Source organism: Balaenoptera borealis, assembly GCF_965194805.1.
Source record: "Balaenoptera borealis genome assembly, chromosome: 17".
NCBI lineage: Eukaryota > Metazoa > Chordata > Mammalia > Artiodactyla > Balaenopteridae > Balaenoptera > Balaenoptera borealis.
The window spans coordinates 37,918,474-37,936,670 of NC_138876.1; the positions used below are offsets into that span (position 1 = coordinate 37,918,474).

The 18,197-nt window shown below is 39.0% G+C and overlaps 1 protein-coding gene across 14 annotated transcripts in view; it reads left to right on the top strand.

Annotated features, from left to right (window-relative positions):
* Positions 1 to 15,896, top strand: part of NIPAL2 (NIPA like domain containing 2) — a 72,770-nt gene extending 56,874 nt beyond the window's left edge. For 7 of the 14 annotated variants that reach the window (XM_082364373.1, XM_082364374.1, XM_082364375.1 and 4 more), the window contains 5 exons: positions 4,403 to 4,538; positions 6,475 to 6,563; positions 10,463 to 10,526; positions 11,643 to 11,737; positions 13,092 to 15,896. In XM_082364373.1, the coding sequence (XP_082220499.1) occupies positions 4,403 to 4,538; positions 6,475 to 6,563; positions 10,463 to 10,526; positions 11,643 to 11,737; positions 13,092 to 13,204 (497 nt within the window). In that variant the 3' untranslated portion in view covers positions 13,205 to 15,896. The other 7 variants (XR_014236522.1, XR_014236523.1, XR_014236524.1 and 4 more) reach the window with 7 other exon arrangements.
* The last annotated feature ends 2,301 nt before the right edge of the window (positions 15,897 to 18,197 follow it).

Sequence of the window (18,197 nt, forward strand, 5' to 3'; positions counted from 1 at the left end):
ATGTGAGCAGTATGATTTTTCTTGAATACAACATTTCTTTCATTCATTATTTAACTACCCATTTCCTTTTTTTCCAGAGGCACCTTATAAGATTTGAAAACTGATGCTTACATAAGCCCTCTATATATTTTTAAATCTATTCTCCCTCCCCACTCCTCTGTATCTCTGTCTCTCACACATATACATACATATATATATCTCAACACTAGGAGATCTCACTAATCATTTGGGAAATTCCCTTTTCAAAAATTTATTTATAATTCCTTCTTTGCCTAAGATGACCCATCCATCACATGTTGTTTACTCTAACTTTTTACATTGTATTTATACCTTTGAGGCAGCTGCAGCTCCCATGTTCACGAGGTGCTGGAGGTTTCATTTCTTCATTTCATCAACTCTCCTCTGAATTGGAAGAGTTACATTTGTGATAGTTACTTATAGAAACAAATTTACTCTAGAACATGTTCAGGTATGTGGTTGATCAAAAGAACAGAAAAGAAACTTTATATTTTTTTTCTTCCAAATTACCAGGAAGGGAGAACAAAAGCAAACTAAGAGAAAAGATGCACATTATGTAGGAAAATATTGAAAATAAAGGAAATTTTAAATAGGAAAGTATGATAACAGAATTAAGACCATACATATCAGCTTTGATCATAAATGTAAATGGGGTAAGTTTACCAAGTGAAAATGAAAGATTTCCAAATTGGACTTCAGAAAAATTCCTGTATTGATTTTGAAAAAGATTCTGAAATTGGATTCAGCCAGTTTCCTCTGGTTCAGCTCTATAAGGTTTATTGAAACAGCACCCTTTCTGATTGGCCTCTGCTGGTTGTGAAATATTTTGACTTCATACATAAATTTCATCTAAACAAGGTAACTCAGATTGAAAGTAAAAGAAAGCAGAAGGTCATTATATTACCATCTAAGTTGAAATCAAGGCAGAAGCACTAAATGAAACAGAGGATCCTGGAGGCTCCCCTGTTAGTATTTAGTTGCTAATCAGGGTAGGACTGGGGCTTGGAAGGAGGAGGCATCAGGGGACAGGGGCCCTCAGTAGACTGGGCAGCAGCTATTTCAGAAACTACATTAGCATAATTATAAGAGGAGCAGGAGACTTCTCTTAGCTCATGGAAATAAGTAGACAGAAAAATATGTAAAATTAGAGAAACTGAATGCTTAATTTTGATCTGGCAGCTCTAATGTTGAACTCTAAATCCAGAAAGCAGAGAATACACCTTCTTTCAAGTGCCTGTGTAACATTTACAAAAGCTGATCTTACGATTGGCCACAAAGAAATTTTTGATACATTCCAGGAAGTTGAAATAGTACAGACCACATTTTCAGATCACAGTGAAATAAAAACAGAAAATAATAACAAAAATAGAACCACTAACACCGTACCACCTGGGAATGTTAAACACTATGCTTAAACTGCAGCTGGGCCAAAGCAGAAACCACGATTTCATTACAGCATATATTTCTTAAATTATTATGAAAACACTTAATATTAAACCTATAGTTTATGCCTAATGCTGTATTCAGAAGGAAATTCATTGCTTTAAATGTAAGTCAATTAAGTACTCAACTCAAGAAGTTAGGGGAAAGAAGCACAGAAATAAAGCTGAGGCAAGCAGAAAGGAGCAATTAATAAAGATAAAGGCAAAAATTAATGAAATAGAAAGCAGAAAAACAATGGATCGATACATAAACCCAAGAATCAGTTCTGAGGAAGAACTAGGAATAAACTGAGAAGGCTGACTTTTAAACATGGGTCAGCATAATTAATGTTGGGTAAAAATTGTACTGTTATAATGATGAAAGTAATACATGTCTACTGCTGAGAATTAAGAAAACAGAGAAAGACAACAAGAAACTATAAAATATAAAATATTTTAATATAAAATATAAAAATTCATATAATTGAGCACTGCAGCATGATATGATGGGAGTGTGTCTGGTCCTCTGTAGAAGATAGTTTACCAACAGATTTCAGAAGAACAGTGGCTGTCAACACAGTAATTGCCCTTTAGGTGATTTTCCTACAGAAATTGGCAGAATGATATACAAAGATTTGTATTCAAGGATATTCATCACAGTTTCATTTTTAATACCAAAAAAATGGATACAATCAAAATATCCAAGAGTAAGGAATTCCCAAAAGGCATTCCCATTCATACAAAGGCTTACTCTCCAGCCAATAAAAATCATACTTTAGAAGAATAATTAGTGGCATAGAAAATACTTAATGGTGATGGAAAATTGGTTCCTAAGTAGTATATACTGTATGATTCACATGTTATATTTGTGCTTAGCGATAGAAAAATAACTACAAAGAGTCTCAAATGTTAAAAATGATTTGGGGATGAGTGTTGAGATTACAGGTGATTTTTATTTTTCTTTCCAGACTTTTCTGCATTTTCCAAATTTTTGTAAATGGGCATGCATACTTTTTATAGTTTAAAAAAAATGAGTTTAAAGTTTATTCATAATCCCATTGCCTAGAGATAGCCACTGATAGTATCTTGATGTAGTTTCTTCTAGCCTTTTTTTCTGTGCATATGTAAGTACTTTCTACTTTTATATCTACAGCATTAGAATGATACTGCATTACAATTTGGTATTCCCACCCATCCTCATTAACCACCCCCGCCCTCAAAAAAATTTAGAAGTACTCAACACCAGCTTAGAAATACAATAAACAGTGATTAATCAGGTGGTGATTGTGCATGCTTTGAAAATATAGTGATTAACTCTAGCAACTGATAGTTGGTTTAGCTGTTTAATAAAGAATTCTAGTTTTGTTTTTGTTTTGTATTTAAGTATAATTTAACATCCGATGGTGGTTGAATTAGGTGGCCTTTGCAACCCTGAGGTTCTGAGGCGAAGGGAATAGTGTGTTCAACTCTTTCTCCGTTAATGATCTCTTTTGGAAAGCTGGTTGTTCAGACCACAAGCCCATCACCACATCGCGCTCTAATTTCAAGCCAAGTGTTTAGGAGGAAATCAAGGTCCCGCAAGAGCTAACCTTATAAACTTAAACCATCAAATGACATATATGTCTATAGATATTTTACATTTCTAGATTAGCTAAAATATGACTATTTTCATAATCTATAGAAAATATGTAAAATGACCAAGTCAAAAAACATTTAAAGTGAAGAAGGGCCCAGCTGTAAGGGCCTCTTTGTTCAGATTGGAAGTTTGTTTTTAGAACTTATCACCTGGTCTCCTCTGTTAATTATGACTTTTAACAGAAAGAAAATGCCTAATTTGGAAGTGTGCCCTGGTATCCTTTCAAGTCAAAGTATATTTTTAGTTTTTGGAAAACTAGGCTTTTCCTAGTTGGCCATCACCTGCTATTTTAAACATTATATATATATATATATATATATATATATATAGTCTCCTTTTCAAAAGCTAAAAGGAATAAAGCTCAGATATATTACGACCAAGTAGATCAAAGATAGTATTTCTTCTTCACACTGCCTTTGACTTACAGATATTTGATTTCATGTAAAAATTATTTTTTAACTTTCTGTGGGTTTCAGCTAAATTATGGAATTATATGCAACAGTAGTTTCAAGGGACCTAAGACAAAAAGAAAACACTCTCTTCTTCCTACGGAAACACTGTGTTTCCAGAAAATTCTTCCTTGCTTTCATACTAACATAACCTTATCAAATCACTTTTTCCTCATTGCTGTTTGAAACATGTGAGAAACTTGTTCCCATAGGGATAAGTTCCTCTTTAGCATAGAAAATAAACAGACATTGCTTATGTAAATCTTAGATTTACGGTTGACTCTGAGAAATGAATACTCAGCTCTGTCCTGCTTACTATTAACGTCCTTGTCAAAAAATATTTTTAAGGAAACTTCTAGGCGTTTACTAACAAAAGGACTCATATGTAGACTTAGTACAACTCTTAGTAAACTCACGGAGTGAGTTGCTTTTCACTTTCCAGTCTTCTCATCTATTTGGCTTTAAATTTTTTCAGTATAGTTTAATAGTTATTTTCCCATTAATGTCACATGGGCAATCTGCCTTTTCTTATCTCCTCCCTTCATTGTTTTCTTCCTTTCCCGTCTACTAGTAATTATAACCTCCACAGCGTCCTTTCAACAGTGAGGGCTGGAAAATAAGCATCTTGCTCCAAAGATAAGCACTCAGTCACACAACAGATCTTTAGCTGATTTAAGCAAATGGAAAGCCCACAGCTTGAGCAACAGGGCTACTGCTTGGCTGGCATCACAACCTACTCTCCCTACACCTCTCAGGGCAGTCTTCATTCTTGAAGCATAATAGGGGTATTTACTACTCTACCATGTAAAGTTAAGATACTTATTTGTAATTCTACCTCAAATATGTATTTTATTTGTGTTTTGTGTTTTCTTTTTCAGCCTCATTGACTGTCATTTCAGTAAAAGCCGTCTCAGGCATGATCACTTTTTCTGTGATGGATAAAATGCAACTAACTTATCCCATCTTCTATATCATGTTTATCATCATGATAGCATCTTGTGTTTTCCAAGTCAAGTAAGTTAGCTCTTACGTACTCACTGCTCTTTCAACATTCCTGTGCTTCTCTGAGCATTCATCTTTATTGGCCTCAGATGATAATTAAAATTAGATGCAACTGATTTCTAAGGGTGAGGGGTCTATGCTTATCCTCGGCCAATATCCCTGGCTTTATCTTTCACATCCAATAATAAGTTTTTACGAAGCATTGCCTTCATGTTTTGTGAGTTCTAAAGTGTGGCCATAATCCAGCTAAGTGCACTTTGATACTTTCCTGATGCTCTTCTGCTTGTAATTAATATCCATCGCACACAGGTTGTCATTAGCAATAAATCAAAGGGGCAGGTCCACATCCAGGATTTCATTCTAAATATAGGAAATACATGAACCCTTCACCTTCATTTCTTAGCTCATACTCATTAATTGCCCAGAGATGGACAAAACCAGACGTTTGGCCGGGAGGGAAATCCTTTCCCCAAAACTTTGCATCTTCAGCCAGAATTTTCTTTGCACCCACGGGATTGCAGAATGATTGTTTTACATTTCTCTTGGGGCCTCACAGTGGTGATATGGAACATTTTTAATTTCTGCTCTTCTCTCCCCCCACCTCCATCTGCTCCAATCTCTTCCCCTCCAGTTCACATCATGATTTTGCCTTTGCTGCTAGGTTCTCCTGAGTCCACCAGAAAGCTTTCTGTTTACCCCAAATGCTATGCAGGAGCACCAGCCCAGTGCCAGCCAGGAAATCAAAGCCCAAATTTTGGAGGAGAGTGGTTCCTTCCTTAGGTGCTAGAAGTCAAGTCTAATTGTTACGGGTTGAATATGGACCCTGTTACAAGGAGTGTGTTACAGGAGAAATCCAATGTCCTGTCACTGTTTCATTTGTCATAAACAAACTGTTCCTTTTGTTTGTTTATCAGACCAAGTGTGTATCTAATACTTGAATCATGAAACTGTTTTGTTGCATCTCTCTTCTGAATTAATCAGTACAGTTTCAGAATTTAGTGATTAGCATCATTATCTTTAAACTCTGCTTCATGAATTTCAAAGCCAGATACAACTGAAGGTAAACTACATTCCTATCATCCTTGTTTCAGTCCCTGCACCTCTCACACTAGAACTACGTGACCACGCTAGAACTGTAGAACCATGGTTCTCAGCCCTGGCTTCCCATTACAATTCATTACCTGAGGAGGTTTGTTTGTACATATATGTATACATGCACATATATACTTACATGCCTGTGTACATGCATGTGTGTGTGTATACATGCATGTACACACACACACATAGAGGAACACTTGGGCTCTACTCACAAATTTTTTTTTCAATTGCTCTAGAATAGGACCTAAACACTAGTGCTTTTTAAAGTGCCCAGGTGATGTCAATGCAATGCGCTGCTTCAGAAAAGGTCTAGTCCCTGACAGGGCTGCACAGTGCAGTTGTGGGAACCTGAACCATGTTGGCGGCCAAAGTGGGAAGCTGAGCTCCCACATGTGCTCTGCAGCTGGAGGGCTGAGCATTGTTTTTGAAACATTAAACATTCCTTTACTTCTCCATCTTCTTTCTTGGCACGTGGCATGTCAAGGGATAGCTATACCATTCCCCAGATATGATATTTAACAGGTTCTAAAGTCTATCCTAATGAATCAGCCCCAGTGTGATACTGGTCCAGCAGCTTGAATCGCTTCCAACTCAAACTTCTGTGGCCTCCAAATATGATTAATTGCTTTTCATTGTTACTGTTGTTGGTTTAAACAGACCGTAAAACCTGACATCTGATCTCATACATCAGATGCATATAAGCTATGACTGCTGATTGGAAATGCCCTTTTACTGCACTTCCTTTCCCTTTGTAGTTGTAGCTAAAGAACATGCATTTCTCGATGTTATTGTTAACTTATTGTTGAGCGTCTCTCAAAGACAGAGCTTCAGTAAGTGCCTTCTGCTCTAGGCTCCTGAATCAAGCCACAAAACTCTACAGTACAGCGACGGTGGTGCCCGTTAACCATACTTTCTTTACAATCAGTGCCATTATTGCAGGTGAGTTTTGGCTTTCTACGCTTAGGTGATTCTATCCCCATAACAAGCATAAATGAAGTCTCCCTCAGAGTGATGAGAAAATCAAGGAATATTTTGGTTATAAGGGAATGTATAGCCCACATCCTCCTAGCTACCACCCAGTGTCTGAACTTCCTCCATAACATCCTCTAGGAGAGCTTATTCTACTTTGTGTGAATGTTCCCCAGTGCTCTCTGTCCCCCGAGACAGTTCAGTCCTGGTTTGAATCGCTCTAATAATTTGGAGAGCTCTAATTATTAGAAAGTATTCCCCTGTATTGGAGCAGAAATAAGCCTCCCTGTGAATTCAAGATGCTCATCTTAGTTCTGCTTTCTGGAGTCTTCTCCTTGCCAGCCCTTCTGATAATCAAAGCACACGTCCTCTTGTGTCCTGTCTCTGGACCAAACATCCCCAGTTCGATGAACTCTTCCCTCCCTGGTCCTCACCACCTGCATCAGAGAGAGGGGTCCAAAAGTGAATCCAGTGTTCCAGGGAAGGCCAGACAGATGAGAATAGAAAACTACTACCTTTGCTGTTCTGGCCTCTATTTTTCTACCATTGTAGTTCTTTTCTTCCTATGGAAAATTTTTAAAATATGTCAGACACAATAGTGTTAAAAAAGTATAAATTTGAAACTTGGTCCAAACAAAAATACAGTAGATTCAGGTATATCATTTGTAAGTTTGGTACTGGTATACCTTAGTTCATTGGCTTATTAGATGCATTTACTACCTTGTCATATTGGGACTTCATTTCCCAATGCAAAGTTTCTGTATTATGGAGGTAATTAGGTATTATCTGTTGCCTAATGGACACATCTTTTTTATTTCATGGCAAACAGGGTGACTGCCAGTGGGCAATTTTTAAGTGTAATTAATGCATTTTCTGTTTCCCAAAATTGAAACTTACTTTTAAAGAGAAAGATTATATCTGAAAACATCTAATTTTTTAGCATTTTATGCTTGTTGACAAAAGAAAGTAACAAAAGACTGTACACTTGTGTGCCCTAGAAATATTGAAAAAGGAAAAGAGCAAGGCCAAAAACATGTATAGGCATGACGTACAGCATAATAATTAAGATGACTGTGCTAAAGACGTGTAAAACATGTAGTTCCCCTGAAAAGAAGGTTTTATAGGAGGACCAACAGGTCTGGATCTGAATACTTAGCACACCAAGTAATTGATGAATCAGGGAAGCTGGAACTTTCTGAGAGTGATAATAGTTCACCTGATGTTACTGAAGTGTGGAATGGAGGTGAAGCTTCTTGACTTACTTCTCTTCTTTGCCCCCATCAAAAAGTATAGCTTAAAACGAAAATGAGATACCATATTTTGCCTGCTAAATTAGTAAAGCTTTTGTTTTGCTCTTTTTATCTCAATAATCAATGCTGACAAGGCTGAAGTGTTGCAGGCACTCTCGTGGAGTTGGGTACCATGGTACCGCCCTCCTAGAACTGAGTTTCATAGTTTTTATCAAGAGCCTTAAAAATGTTTCTACTCTTTGATCCTACAACTCAAAAACAAAAAACAAATAACCCAATTAAAAAATGGGCAAAGGACTTGATTAAGACATTTCTTCAGAGAAGATGTACAAATGGCCAACAAGCACATGAAAAGATGTTCAACATCACTAATCATTAGGAAAATGCAAACCAAAACCACTTCACACCCATTAGGATGACTACTAGCAAATAAATAAATAAATAAATAAATAAATAAATAAAATAACAAGTGTTGGCAAGTATATGAAGAAATTGGAACCCTTGTGCACTGTTAGTGGGAATGTAAAATGGTGTAGCCACTATGGCAGTTCCTCAAAAAATTAAGCATAGAATTACCATATGATCCAGCAATTCTACTTCTGGGTATATGTCCGAAAGAATTGAAAGCAGGGACTCAAACAGATATTTGTACACCTAGGTTCATAGCAGCATTATTCACAGTAGCCAAATGTCAGAAGCAACATAAATTGACAGATGAATGGATAAAGAATATGTGGTGTATACATACAATGGAATATTATTCAGCCATCAAAAAGGAAAGAATTTTTGATACATGCTACAACATGGATGAACCTTGAGGACATTATGCTAAGTGAAACAAGCCAGTCACAAAAGGATAAATTCTGTATGATTCCACTTATATGAGGTATCCAGAGTAGTCAAACTTACAGAAATGGAAAGTAGAGTGGTGATTGCCAGGGGCTGGGGGGAGGCAGAAATGGGGAGTTATTTAATGGGTATAGAGTTTCAGTTTTACAGGATAAAAAGTTCTGAAGATTGGTTGCACAACAGTATGAATATAGTTGGCCCTCTATATCAACAGTTCTGCATCTGTGGATATAACCAACAGTGGATAGAAAATATCCCCTCCCCCAAAAAAATTCCAGAAAGTTCCAAAAAGCAAAAATTTAATATGCCACATGGTAGCAACTATTCACATAGCATTTACGCTGTATTAGGTATTATAAGTAATTTAGAGATGATTTAAAGTATTTGTGGAGGATGTGTGTAGGTTATATGCAAATATTATGCCATTTTATATAAGGGACTTGAGCATCCTTGGATTTTGGTATCCATGGAGGGGTCCTACAACCAAATCCTGTGGGTACCGAGTGACGACTGTATACTTAACACAACTGCACTGTAAACTTTAAAATGTTTAGGATGGTAAATTTTATGTTATGTGTATTTTACTACACTTTTTTTAGTTTTTGCTCTGTTTTAACAGAAATTCCTCTTAAAGCGACAACAACAAAAAAAATCCTAAAATACTGGGAAAAAAATATGTAGAGAAGTTTATTGACACTTTACAAAAGCAAAACATTTGAAACAATTTAAAATGTCCTTCAAGAAATGAATATTATGGGGCACCAGCTCAGAATAACAAGAAAACATTACAATGATCACAAGGAAATGTGTAATAACATGGAAAAATGCTTCAGAAGTGTTGATTCATTCAACAAATATTCATCAGAATGGGACATGGCTTATTCCTGTAGGAAGTTTATCCTCTAAGGTGAGGAGATAGACTTGAGACTGAGAAAGCCCCTGTCTTGTTCCCTGTGGTATCTGCAGCACCTAAGCAGTGGCTGGCACTTAGGACTCTCAATAAATACTTGTCAACAGGGTAGCAAGGCTAACACCACACACACACAAATTTGATGCCAAGTAATATATAATTTAAAGATAACTTATTTAGTAAAAACTCTACGAAGGCTTTGGGACCATAGGCCAAGAGGAAATCATTGAGACTAACGAGGAGAGAAGAAAAGCTCATCGGAGTAAAGGACACATCCACATTTCCCTTCACCCAGAAGGAAAGACCAGATGAAGGAGATGGGAGAGGGGGTTGGCGGTGAGAAATGGAGCTGGGGTAGCAGATCAGCATCCTCCAGTGCCTGAATGAGCATGTGCCAGACCCACAAACCGCAGGGCGTTGCCAAGACTGACAGCATGGGGAGCAGCTGGCCTGAAGTGCGAGCGCCGTGTCAAAGGCCCAGAGTCCACCCAGATGCGCAGGTCAGGCTTGCTGACCCCTGGCTTGAAACTGTAGGTGGGAAATATCACTCGAGTTTTGTTTTCTTGCACGTGCCAGTGGGACAAATCTTGGACTGGATAAGAAACTTCTGTTGGCAAAAGTTATGTTAATGGTGCTGATTTTTTAATAATGATACTTACATTATATAAAGTCTACAAATCTGTGTTCTTTTGGGATCACTGAAAATGTTAGTATGGCATGCAAATATTTTTAAACTACAGGATGTGCATTTTAAGGGTAACTATACTTAGAAAAAATAATATATTAATTTGAAAAACAGTATGTAGCTATTGTAAATATTCTTACCCTAAAATTAATGTTATCTTCTATTTCTATGGTAGGTACCATATTTTATCAGGAATTCCTTGGTGCAGCTTTTTTCACTATATTTATATATCTTTTTGGGTGAGTAAATGTCTCAGAAGTAAGGTATGTGAAATCCTATTACTTTTATGTGAGATTTTTGGCATTGTACCTGAGGCATAGAAAATTGGAAAATTATATAAGAAACATCAGTTCCCCGAGCTCCTAAAAGAAACATATTTTTCAACTTAACACCCTACCCAGGGCTCAGTGTCTGTGATTTAAGTATCTCTCTGAGGGTTCTGAAACATTGGGGATTTTCTGTTCCAGCCAAGGTCAAGGTAAATCCACTGGCCCTTGTAGCTACTCCACATTTTTATACTCTATCAGACCTACCCCACCCTTGGGAACCCCTAGGTTAGATCTCAATCAGGGAACCACAGATGCCTCTAGGATCACCTAGAACAAAAGGCCAAGACTGGGGCAGATCCCTACCTTTGGACCTAATAACATCAGATTGGTGCCATTCCTCTCTTGTGTCTGGGTGCCCAGCTTTAACCCTGCCTGGAGATTTGGAGGACAGTCACTGCTGGCATTCTGGCAAACAGAGAGCAGAACTTTGACAGAATATCGCCAATGTATCAATTCTTCCATTGGTTCCAGCTGGCACTCTGTGAATGCTTAGTTGCTTCTTGATGTGGTATCCTGCATGACCATTGTTATGCAAACTTGAGCCCAGACTATTTTCAGTGTAGAAAATCATCTATCTTGAGAATTCAATTTCATAAGATTTTTGGGCGAGGCTAAACTTCTGGGATCTGGAAACTATGACTATTCTTATGGCCAAGGACAACAAAATTTCTTAGAAAATTAAAGAATAAATTATTTTTTTGCTCGTGTTGCATGCCAGTAATGAGTCTGGGCATGCATGGATAGAAAATGAGACCTAGTGTCTACCCAAAGTGTTTAGAGCCTAAATTAGCCTCCAGATGGTAAAAACCTGAAGCAGAGACTTATTGGAAGCTGCCCAGGTCTTGGTTCTGGGGACAAATATTATTGGCTGCAGCAATTAAGACAAGTTCTAGGCAGCTTACCATGAGAAACAGAAAGAATAAAACCGGTGGAATGTATGTCACCGTGTAGAATATGGAATTCAGTTATTTAACACTGTGAGTTCTTTCAGTGATCTTGTGTTCTTTATCACCATTATTCTCACAGGTGTTTTCTGTCATTCCTTGGTGTGGTTTTGGTCACAAGAAATCGAGAAAAGGAACATCTGCCACAGTCTTACATTGATTTTGGACATGTCCCTGGTAAAACTGTGTATTCCTTAATTTAGAATAGAAAATTTGATCCTTATAAATTAATCATTGCTGGTATGATTTGGGGTGTTAAATTAATATAAAACATAATTCTTACCCTCAAAAACATGTACATTTCATGATGAAACCAGAGGTGATAGTTTAACTGTAAATGTTAATAATCATTTATTTGAATATCGGCTTTGCACAGAACGCTGGGGTTAGAAAAGAACTGATCCTGTCTTCTTGATTTGGGTGATGTTGCAGATTTCCTTTTGAGGTTTCTTTAAATTGGAAAAGGGTAGGGAAAGGAGTGGGAGTGGCAAGAACAGACCCTTGTTGCTTGGAGAGCCTTTGAGGGAACATCTAAGGCCAGAAGGTCAGGTGCTCAGATGGAGGTGGCCTGTACACTGTAGGGCCAAGAGAGACGTTCTTCTCGATCACCTGAACGTGAGCTTCTTCCCCTCTCCCTTACCTCACTCATCCAGAGCGGATGCATCTCTGTCCCAGTTCTCCACTCTCACTGAGAATGACTAGCTTCTGTCACGTACACAACACAAGCCATGTCCAGAACAAAGGAAGTGGGCTGCAGTGTCCTCACCCCCTCCCCTGCTCACCACCCCCAACAATCTCCAGTTTTGCTGGGGATCTGGGGTGACCTATAGATTTCTAGACAAGAAGCAGTGATGTTCTCACAGCTTCCTCCACCATTCTGCTGGGACCCAGCCTTTGAAGCAAAGAGCATTAAAGCCTCATCCCTACGACTGAGAAAATATGGCCCTATGAGTTCTGTGTTCTCTTTCCCATTCAAGCCATCTTAGCAGCTAAGAGCACTCAGTGCAAGAATTGGCATTCGTGGCAAGGGTGTGTGTTAGAGATGCCTTGTATGGTTAGGGGTTCTTTGGTGGGAAATAAAGTTTACTTCTTCTTAACTCTATTTTTCATTTCACACAGCCCCATACATAGGATCAGTAACAGCTTTAGAAGCCACTAGGAAAGACTGTTTTTCTCTGTTGTTACATGCGTTAGACTAAACATGGACAAGGAGACAGAACACTGGGGAGAGAGGTTTGGAGATGAGTGCATGCTTCATGTTAATCTCCTGACTGATCCAACCTGATTTCCGTGCTCAGCATGGTAGACCCTGGGCGGGAGACAGCTCGGTCATGTGGACAGCAGTGATCACACATCAAGGGGCGCGGAGTTCCGTGGGCCTTTCTTCCTTGACGTTTATCTCTTCTATTTAGAGGGTGACCACCTAGTATCTTTTAAAGGGAATAAAATGTGACCTAGATAGAGGAGAAATTATTAAGACTTATTCTTCTGTAAGAGCTCAAAAGATTCTTTGTGATTATTATCTCCGCAGGGAAACAAATGTTGGACAAAATACAACCAGATTCAAACGGCTTATCCTATGGAACTTTGCCTGATGGGAGTGACTCCACAAAGAGCCCAAGTGGAGACAAGAAAGAGGTCTGAAATGCCCAGAGGGATGGCTGCTGGCCTGTTATTCGATACCACCTTTTAAAAAATTGCACATGTTCAATTTGTGTCAGCAGCTATTTTATGCTGACATGTGCTCCCATTTGTTTAGTCCTTTACCCCACCTCCATGTCTATGGACTATCAGGGCCTTCCTAAGCTTTGACACTCTAATGTTTTCATGGAATGTGATTTGAAGTGTTCCCCACACCCTGGACCTCTCCCTAGTGATCATCGGACTGGCTAGATCTTAATTAGAGCCTGGCTACCCAAGCAGGAATGTCACACAAAAATGTGCGTCCACGATTTGGCTGCAGAACACATCGGTTGCTTTTCCCATACAGCTTGCAAGATCAGTTGCTTTGCTTTAAAGGGACACTTTAGCCCCACCACCTCGCTCCTAAACCAAAGGTTTGAGAGCATTCATTTTTCCTAAGACATCTTTTATGAACCTCCCCCAAAACATTTCACCTTCCTATTCCCAAATTGAGTGGTGAATCATCTTTTCTGAAAACTAGCCCTATCACAAATATCCTTTGAAAATTAAGGGTGTCTTTAAAATTAGAATTTATACCCCATTCTATGATGGGGTATACCAAAACCAAAAGACCTTGACTGGTGGACTTTTTTAAGCTTAAGAATGGAAAAATTTAAGAATAAGTACCAATTTTTTAAATAAAAATGTAATAGAATGGTGACGTTTTCTTCAGCTGTATGATCCTATTATACTTGAATTGAAACTGAAGACAAACTTCATACACTATGCCTTTATTTGTTTAGATCTTATAATTTATCAAGTGGGTTTTTAATGTTTTAACTTTTAACACGTCTCAAAAATCATATATAAATTCTTAGTGATATTTTCACTAACACTCTGTTTCTTCCTCAAGGCATTACTTCAAGCTTTAGAATAAAATTCTTCTAGGTAAAAGAACAGTTATGATTAGAGAACTAGATTTCAGCCTTTTTAAATCTGTAGACATAGAACACGGCCAGGCGGTCCAACCTAAGTCTAGGGAGGAGACCCAGGTGCTACCATACCCTGAATGGCTCTTCCGCTGCCATAGTGACATAGCTACTAAGATACATTTGCAGGTAGAGTCCATAATCATATCTGTGATTATTTATGATCTCCTAATATTTAAATGAGAAGAAAAGAGCTAGCTTTCATTATCACCAACACCAAATAATAAGCCCCATCCTTAATGACATATCAGAAACCTCAGACCACTTCTGACAGGCCAGTCCAATATTATTCCAGCCAATTGTCTTGCATTTGTTTGGTTGTTTAACTAAGAACTATTGAAACTATAGTCTTAACTGCTTTGGGTCTTTTATCTTTGTTCTTTGTCATGACCTGCATCCCTGACCAGACCAACCAAACCGGGCCACAAAGGTGAGATTCAAATCCATCACCAATGTATGAATAATAACCTAGAGCCCATGTCTGGCTTTTGAACTCCTGGTAACAATTCCTGCCATTGTGGAAAGTGTCCCATTAATTCAAATAACGTAGTCATATAATTTATGGCATGTTTTACTGAACTTGGTCCAACATGTTGGCATTGGAAGGCTCAGCTAAGAAATGTGTCTTAACTACAGATTTCTGGTGACTCCTAAAACTGGTTTCAAAGATTTGGAAAATAATTAGAAGAGTTTTACTTGAAGTGGGACTATATTTATAGCTATAGCACGTGGTTTTGCACGTTGTAGAATTTTGCACAGAGACAAGCATAACGCCAGTACTTTAGTGGTCGCCAACATTTGCATCTTTTAAAAGTTGTAAGAAATGACATTGACATGCACATTTGCACAGTCCAGCAATGCTTCAGGAGTTTAGGTAACATATAAAATATATTCAGACCTAATTTTACTTTCCATATTGCGTCTCAAAGTAAGGTGAGTAGGAGATTTAGTTGTATTGACTTGTAAAGATTTTTTAAATTACACACTGCACGACAACAACCAAAGCCAACCCTGTCCTTCTCTTGGCATTGTGAGTTGGGGACTTTTAGCCAACACTTGAGTCATCTGACTGTCTAGACCAGGGGGGTCTGCAAACTCTTCTGTAACGACACAGAGAGTAAATATTTTGGGGTTTGCTGGCCATACAGTGTCTGTGGCAACCACTCAACTCTGCCATTGTAGCATGAAAGCAGCCATAGACAGTATATAAACAAATGAGCCTGGCTGGTGTCAGTAAAATTTTATTTACAGAAGGAGGTGGCCAGTTGGTGGGCTATAGCTTTCCAACCCTTGGTCTAGACTCCTCTGGCCTTGCCGTGCTGCTTCTTCCTTATTTCTTGGGCGTTCAAGAGTTTAAAAAACAAACTGGATGCAATGGGAGCGTTAGCCATGTCTTGATATTTACATTAGGATCTTGTGGCTTATGTAAGATACAAATGAAAGCAATGAGTTCATCATTGGTGCCCAAATTCTTCTCTCTTGAAGGTAGCGGTTCTTTTATGAGCACCACTAACTGTATCGGAAGGGCCTCTCCAATCCCACACTCTTAAGTGGATAATTGCCTCAGAAATGAGTAGCAGTTACCTCTCATGTAGCAGATTAAAGCAGAGGTCCTTACCATCTGATTGTTATCAGTTTAAGTGTTTGCTTGCCCTGTAACTATACTATTTTCGTCACCAGAATCACTTGAAAAAAATATAATAAAAACATGTCTCAAGCAGTGATTCCAGAATGTAGTTTTCAATCCCCCAACCCATTCCCACAAGCTCCTGGAGATTCAAGTTTGTGGCAGAGAAAGAAAGGGAAGAGACAGATTTCATAGATTAGTGCAATTTCAGTGCTATTGAAGAATAATGGTGATAATGTGTAAGTCTGGCTCCAGAAGAAGCAGGTGCAATGGTGGACATGGCTCAAATGCATAGAAGCATTGAGCCAAGTTCCTGAAGCCAAGAACCCCTTTATGCGCCTTGCTTCAAAGCACACAGCTCGTCCAGGGGTGGTGACGATATACGCTCGGCCACACCGAAGGCTGCCTCCTGCTTGCCAACTTCATAGTGATATTATGGACGCAAATATAACCAGTTATTAAAACGAACCTTTCCAACACCCTTCCAGACTGCTTTATTTAAATTCCAAGGCTGGTTATAGAGCAGTCCTTGAACTGGGCAACTGCAAACCTAATGCACATGTCTGGCACCAGCCAATATGAGTGCTTTAGTGAGGTTGCTAGATCAACACCACACGGTTTGAACTTTTAGAACAAGATCTCAGAATTGAACCCAACATGACTGTGTGGGGAATTTAGAAGCTGCTTCTAATTGTTAGACTGATCAACCGTCTGGCTCTTATTATGACCATCTTGAAGTAAAAAAAATAAGATTCCACATATATGTGGTTTCCATGCAAATATAGACCAGTCTTGGGCTATTAAATGTAGTGTTTTAGTAATTGTGAATGCGGGGAAGAACCTTCCCACCCAGGAATTCTTGAGTCTCTCCGCTTTCTCACCAGCCTCAGGGTACCACACAACATGCTGTCCTGTGCCAGGAGAGCAAATCAGTTACAGGAGCGGTGGCCCATCCAAGGAAACAATTTTTTTTTTTTTTTTTTTTTGCTACAAAGGGAGGAAACTCCGCCTTCAGTGTCGGTCCTTATTGAGAGTTAATGAGTCCCAACCGCAATGTAAAAGAGGAATATCAATCCCAATATCAAATAAATGTGGTGTTTTGGGGTGCACGCAGCTGGAGTTTCACAGAGTTCCAGGCAAGATGCAAGATAGTCTCCGTGTTCCAGGAAAGAATCTGCTTCCCAGGGAGCTGGCAAAGGCATAACGGAGAAGGAGCCCATCCATTCCTGAAGGACCAGCATGCATGGACACAAGCCACTTTGCACATTTGAGCTGCTGCTATCCAGACGCAAGCTAATCCTTCCAGCATGCACGCATCCTGCTTTTGGAGCCTCTTCCTTCATGGTTCTAATTTGAAAACCAGCCTCGAAAATTTTCTGAGGCTTGGGCTCTACTCCTTCTGTCCAAAGCACCTCACCTAAATCTTCTAAACACTAGACTAAAGGAAATGAATCAGTTCAGGAACTTTTGATCTAGGGACTTGAAGCTTGAATTGCCTGCCTGGTTATAGACACTAACCCAATTACCACATGCCTCAAACAGCAAATACGCATTAATATACTCAAACATAATTGATCGCATACTATTTTCAATGTAATATGTTTAAAGTTATTAGAAATATAAAAATAAATTAGACATGAAGACTAGCTCTTCAGGAACTTACTGTCTGGTCAGAGAACCGATAGCTTTCATCTGTTGAGCCCTTACTGTGTAAGTCTTTTACTTCTGCTGTTCATTTAGTCCTTATAATCTCTCTCTCTCAGGGAGGTCACTATCTCTACTTTACAGATTTAAAAACCAGGGCAAGAGGCAGGGCAGGGAGTAGGGTAAGACAAGAGAGGCACCTAGGGCACAAAATGTAAGGAAGCTCATGGGAATCTCACCCTCAGGGTAGAGAGAGGGCCAAGCCTGCACTTGCAGGCCCTGTGAATAAGGGCCCCCTTAAATTGTGTACCCCAGGCACCTCACCGCGTCCTGACCCTGGCAAGAGGAGTTAGATAACTTGACAAGTGCCATTCAGCTGGCAGGTGGCAGAGCTGGGATTTGAACCCAGGACGCCTCTGCAACCCACACTCTTACCACTAGTACCAAAATATCTAAACTGCACAGTAGAATGTCAAAGGGCCTTAAGAGTCTTGAATAAAGGGCATGGGAGCCCAAAAGGGAGAAGGGTCACTTTTGGCGAGGTGACAGTCTTCAAGGGAACTGGGGATTGTAGTGGATCAAATGGGGGCCCCCAACCCCGAAAAGATATGTCCACCTCCTAACTCCTAGAACCTATGAATGTGAGCTTATTTGGGAAAAGGATCTTTGCAGATGTAATGAAATTAAGAATTTTGAGATGATATCATCCCGGATTACCTGGGTGGTCCCTAAATCTAAAGACGAGGATCCTTGT